The 5,187-nt window shown below is 42.0% G+C and overlaps 1 protein-coding gene and 1 long non-coding RNA gene across 2 annotated transcripts in view; one reads left to right on the top strand and one right to left on the bottom strand.

Annotated features, from left to right (window-relative positions):
* Nucleotides 1-2,068: 2,068 nt before the first annotated feature.
* The window catches only part of LOC107698957 (C-C chemokine receptor type 5-like), a 4,598-nt gene continuing 1,479 nt past the window's right edge, over nt 2,069-5,187 (bottom strand). The window contains exon 2 of the mRNA XM_016500099.1: nt 2,069-3,341. Coding sequence (XP_016355585.1) covers nt 2,341-3,341 — 1,001 coding nt within the window. The 3' untranslated portion in view covers nt 2,069-2,340. The remainder of the gene's footprint in view (nt 3,342-5,187) is intronic.
* Nucleotides 5,128-5,187, top strand: part of LOC107698971 (uncharacterized) — a 4,614-nt gene continuing 4,554 nt past the window's right edge. The window contains exon 1 of the long non-coding RNA XR_001635402.1: nt 5,128-5,138. This is a non-coding gene — a long non-coding RNA (uncharacterized LOC107698971). The remainder of the gene's footprint in view (nt 5,139-5,187) is intronic.

The following is a 5,187-nucleotide window of genomic DNA, read 5'->3' as shown; positions in this document are numbered from 1 at the left end:
TTTGATAACATGGGTCCTACAACGTGAACAGGTTTACACTTACTGTGTCCCTGTAAACCAAATGGCTTAAAAAACTGGTGATTTTGAAATCCAAAAATGCCTGTAGTTTTGTGTGAGGGTGATTATAGACAATACAGTTTGTACAGAAGAAAAACCATTACCCTGTGCAGAGTCCCCGTAAACCACCATATGCAAGACTTTTTTTGGGGGGAAGTCGTGGCCTAATGGTTAGAGAGTCGAACTTGTAACGTTCACTGCTGTGTGTGTGCACTTTGGATGGGTAAATGCAGAGAACTAATTCCGAGTATGGGTCACCATACTTGGCCACATGTCAGTTCACTCACTTTATGTGTGTGTGTTGGTTTGTGTTCGCAGTAAAATACAGAGCACTGATTCCGAGTATGGGTTACTTGGCTAGATGTCACATGATGATTAACTCCAAACCCTTTCTGTTGCTAAAACTTATGAAAACTTCAAATGTCTGTTTGTTGAGGAGAAAATAAGAGACTTCAAACAAGTCTCTTAAAGTCAAAATAAGAGACTCTAAAAAAGTGAAGTCTCTCAGAAAGTGGAAGTAGGCTATTGTTTAGACACAGACACATCTCAATTCCCTTCGCATTTCAAGGAATTCTACCTCAAGGATTTTTGGTAACACTTTATTTTAAAGTGTCCTTGTTACACATATTACATGTACTTACTATTATAGTAACAATAAATTATTCATAATTACATGCAAGTAACCAAAGCCAACCCCTAACCCTAACCATATAGTAAGTACATGTAGTTAAAGGGATAGTTCACCCAAAAATGTGTTAGATGATCGAAGGTCTTACGGGTTTGGAACAACATGAGGGTGAGTAATTAATGACAGAATTTTCATTTTTGGGTGAACTATCCCTTTAATGAACATTACTCAGTAATTAAAGTAGTTCTGAGGTAATGTAACAGTGAAAGTGTTTTTTCCAGCATATTAATTTGAACACACTCTCAAAACAAAGGTACAGAAGCTGTTACTGGGGCAGTACCCTTTCAAAAGCTACTAATATGTAGGTTTAAGGTGCTAAAATGCACCATTCTGAGGTAAATAAGGTACAAAGGACGGTATTCGGGTACCATCACAGTGAGAGCTTTTGCACTTTTTTTCTTTCCTGAGAGTGTAATAAATACCACCAGGCCAAAGAATGGTAATGAATCACATATTTTATTAAAAGCCACTTAATAAAAATCTTTCTTCAGTATTTCATCAGAACACATTTTTTCAAAAAAAATTGTAACACTTGATGCCAGTGCTGGGGAAAGTTACTTTTAAAAGTGATGCATTACAATGTTGCATTACTCCCTAAAAAAGTAACTAATTATGTTACTTAGTTACTTTTTATGGAAAGTAATGCGTTGTTTCTTTTGAGTTACTTTTTTAAATCTGGGCAGGGCTTGCTTGTTTGTTTTTGATATATAAAAAGTTATTCTTTTTCAAAAGTAAAAGTTCTTTCACAACAGAAGTGAAATGAATAAGCCTCAGGCTGAAGGAAAAGTACATTCACGTCTGTACAGTAGAGAACGAAACACATGAAGAATATGACGCAGGAGAAGAAAGTCCAACACTATTCCGCAATAACACAAATAAATGTGTCATTTTTGCTTATTAGTATGGTTGAATTGGATCATCGAAGGTCAGTAGCAAAGATATTTATTGGTTAATAAAATAGGATTAAAGTATATTTGTGTTATTTAACGTATTTAATTAATGCACGTTTGCGTCATATTCTGAGTTTGCATTTGACTTATTTTATTATATTTGATTGTGAGGAACACTGAATGTGTTTGTGTGCAGCGAGATGAGTGAACACATGTTGATATTGAGTCTAGAACTACAGTAAGATCATGTTCACACACAACGCTCTGCACTTACTCCTGATTTCTGTCACCATGGCAACACCAGAGCTGTCACTCAACACATGGAAACAAAGTAACTGGCGTTACTTATTTGAAAAAAGTAACTCAGATATTTAAATCTTTATTAAAAATTACTGCGTTACTTTACTAGTTACTTAAAAAAATCTGATTACGTAACTTGCGTCACTTGTAATGTGTTACCCCAACACTGCTTGATGCAAATACTAACAGTGAGTTTATTTAAAGATGTTAATGAAATCATTCATTTCTGTATCATTGGCATATTGAAAATATGAGCGATATGCATGCGTTATATGTGCACCTTTGCAACAGCTTCAGCTTCTGCATTCTCCTACTTCACATACAGTACATCATTAACAAAACTGTCAGAAAACAAAAGAAAGACGACTGAACTCAGGAGAGTGTGAATGTAAGCCTGTGTTTGCTCTATGCGATCAGTGTGGAGGAGCATTCAGAAGACCCGCTCTCAGGTGACTGTGGAGAGCAGGTTATGTATTGGCTGAAGCACGATGGAAGCTGCTCCTTTAGGACCGTAAGCACTGCTCTTCTGCACTTCTGTCCCGCACAGGTGTAGATGATGGGATTGAGGCAGCAGTGGATTAATGCCATCGCTTTCACCCACTGCATGGCAAGAGCCAGACCATTAAACCACTCACAAGAAAACATGTAGCCCTTCGTCTGCAGGAACACGAGGAACGTGACGATGTTGTATGGAGTCCAGAAGAAGAAATAAACAGCTGGCACAGCCAGGAGGAGTCTGACGATGCTGTGGTTTTCTTCTGATTGAACGCTGAGGATCCGGCAAAAGCAGAAGCTCGTGATAATCAGAGGCAGAATCAAGCTCAGGACGTTCAGGTACGTAAACGACATCCAGGCTGCAGCTTCAGGAAACTCAGATCCGCAGGACGCTTTGATGCTCTCTCTCACTTTGGCAAAAACAATATCAGGGAGGGACACAAACAGGCTGAGCATCCACACAAATAAGACCAGAGCCATTTGTGCAGGCCGTTTTCTGGAACAGATGCTGTGTTTGTAGACGATGATGACGTAGCGATCCAGTGTCATCAGGACCATGAAGAAGACTCTGCCGTAGAGACCCGTCATGAAGAGACCGGTTACAGTGTGACACACGAACGAGCCAAAAACCCACTTGTCCACGGCACTGTGAGCCCAGACCGGGAGCGAGGCGAGGGAGAACAGGTCAGAGACGGCTAGATTGAGCAAACACACGTCTGTCAGACTGCTTCTGTGACGGTGTCTGATCAGGACCCACAGGACCAGAGCGTTTCCCAGCAAACCCACCGTGAAGACTGTGCTGTACAGGACGGGAAAGAGAAGCCCGCTGAAGGCCGGTGTGTTCACATCAGCACACACTGATCCAGTCTCATCATGTAAGTCATAGTAGTCACTGTAGTCTGCTGTTGGAGCTTACAGGACACACACACAACACACTGTTAGCAAGATCATGTTCACACACAACGCTCTGCACTTACTCCTGATTTCTGTCACCATGGCAACACCAGAGCTGTCACTCAACACATGGAAACAAAGTAACTGGCGTTACTTATTTGAAAAAAGTAACTCAGATATTTAAATCTTTATTAAAAATTACTGCGTTACTTTACTAGTTACTTAAAAAATCTGATTACGTAACTTGCGTCACTTGTAATGTGTTACCCCAACACTGCTTGATGCAAATACTAACAGTGAGTTTATTTAAAGATGTTAATGAAATCATTCATTTCTGTATCATTGGCATATTGAAAATATGAGCGATATGCATGCGTTATATGTGCACCTTTGCAACAGCTTCAGCTTCTGCATTCTCCTACTTCACATACAGTACATCATTAACAAAACTGTCAGAAAACAAAGCAAAGACAACTGCACTCAGTACGTGTTTATTAAAAAGTGAACTCCGGGAGAGTGAGAATATGAGCCTCTGTCTGGAGGAAGGTGTTTATGCGATCAGTGTGGAGGAGCATTCAGAAGACCCGCTCTCAGGTGACTGTGGAGAGCAGGTTATGTATTGGCTGAAGCACGATGGAAGCTGCTCCTTTAGGACCGTAAGCACTGCTCTTCTGCACTTCTGTCCCGCACAGGTGTAGATGATGGGATTGAGGCAGCAGTGGATTAATGCGATCGCTTTCACCCACTGCATGGCAAGAGCCAGACCATTAAACCACTCACAAGAAAACATGTAGCCCTTCGTCTGCAGGAACACGAGGAACGTGACGATGTTGTATGGAGTCCAGAAGAAGAAATAAACAGCTGGCACAGCCAGGAGGAGTCTGACGATGCTGTGGTTTTCTTCTGATTGAACGCTGAGGATCCGGCAAAAGCAGAAGCTCGTGATAATCAGAGGCAGAATCAAGCTCAGGACATTCAGGTACGTAAACGACATCCAGGCTGCAGCTTCAGGAAACTCAGATCCGCAGGACGCTTTGATGCTCTCTCTCACTTTGGCAAAAACAATATCAGGGAGGGACACAAACAGGCTGAGCATCCACACAAATAAGACCAGAGCCATTTGTGCAGGCCGTTTTCTGGAACAGATGCTGTGTTTGTAGACGATGATGACGTAGCGATCCAGTGTCATCAGGACCATGAAGAAGACTCTGCCGTAGAGACCCGTCATGAAGAGACCGGTTACAGTGTGACACACGAACGAGCCAAAAACCCACTTGTCCACGGCACTGTGAGCCCAGACCGGGAGCGAGGCGAGGGAGAACAGGTCAGAGACGGCTAGATTGAGCAAACACACGTCTGTCAGACTGCTTCTGTGACGGTGTCTGATCAGGACCCACAGGACCAGAGCGTTTCCCAGCAAACCCACCGTGAAGACTGTGCTGTACAGGACGGGAAAGAGAAGCCCGCTGAAGGCCGGTGTGTTCACATCAGCACACACTGATCCAGTCTCATCATGTAAGTCATAGTAGTCCCTGTAGTCTGCTGTTGGAGCTTACAGGACACACACACAACACACTGTTAGCTCATGCAATATAATATAGGCCTACTTATAATATATTTACAATGTGCAATGAATCCCTGCAAGAGCGTGGAAACGACTCAAATAAAGGAAATTTGTCCTTCTTGAATGAATGAATGAGTGAGTGGAGGAATAATACACTCATACACAAACTGTAGTAAACCAAGAGTGTATTATACATACAGTACAACACTAGCTGTGAGCACAAACAAACCAGCAGCATGCATTAAAGTGTGTGTGTGTGTGTGTGTGTGTGTGTGTGTGTGTGTGTGTGAGAGAGTGTG

Source organism: Sinocyclocheilus anshuiensis, unplaced genomic scaffold, assembly GCF_001515605.1.
Source record: "Sinocyclocheilus anshuiensis isolate Anshui unplaced genomic scaffold, SAMN03320099.WGS_v1.1 scaffold270, whole genome shotgun sequence".
Lineage (NCBI taxonomy): Eukaryota > Metazoa > Chordata > Actinopteri > Cypriniformes > Cyprinidae > Sinocyclocheilus > Sinocyclocheilus anshuiensis.
Note: the sequence above shows the minus strand (reverse complement) of the source record. Positions and strands in the feature narration are given on the sequence as shown.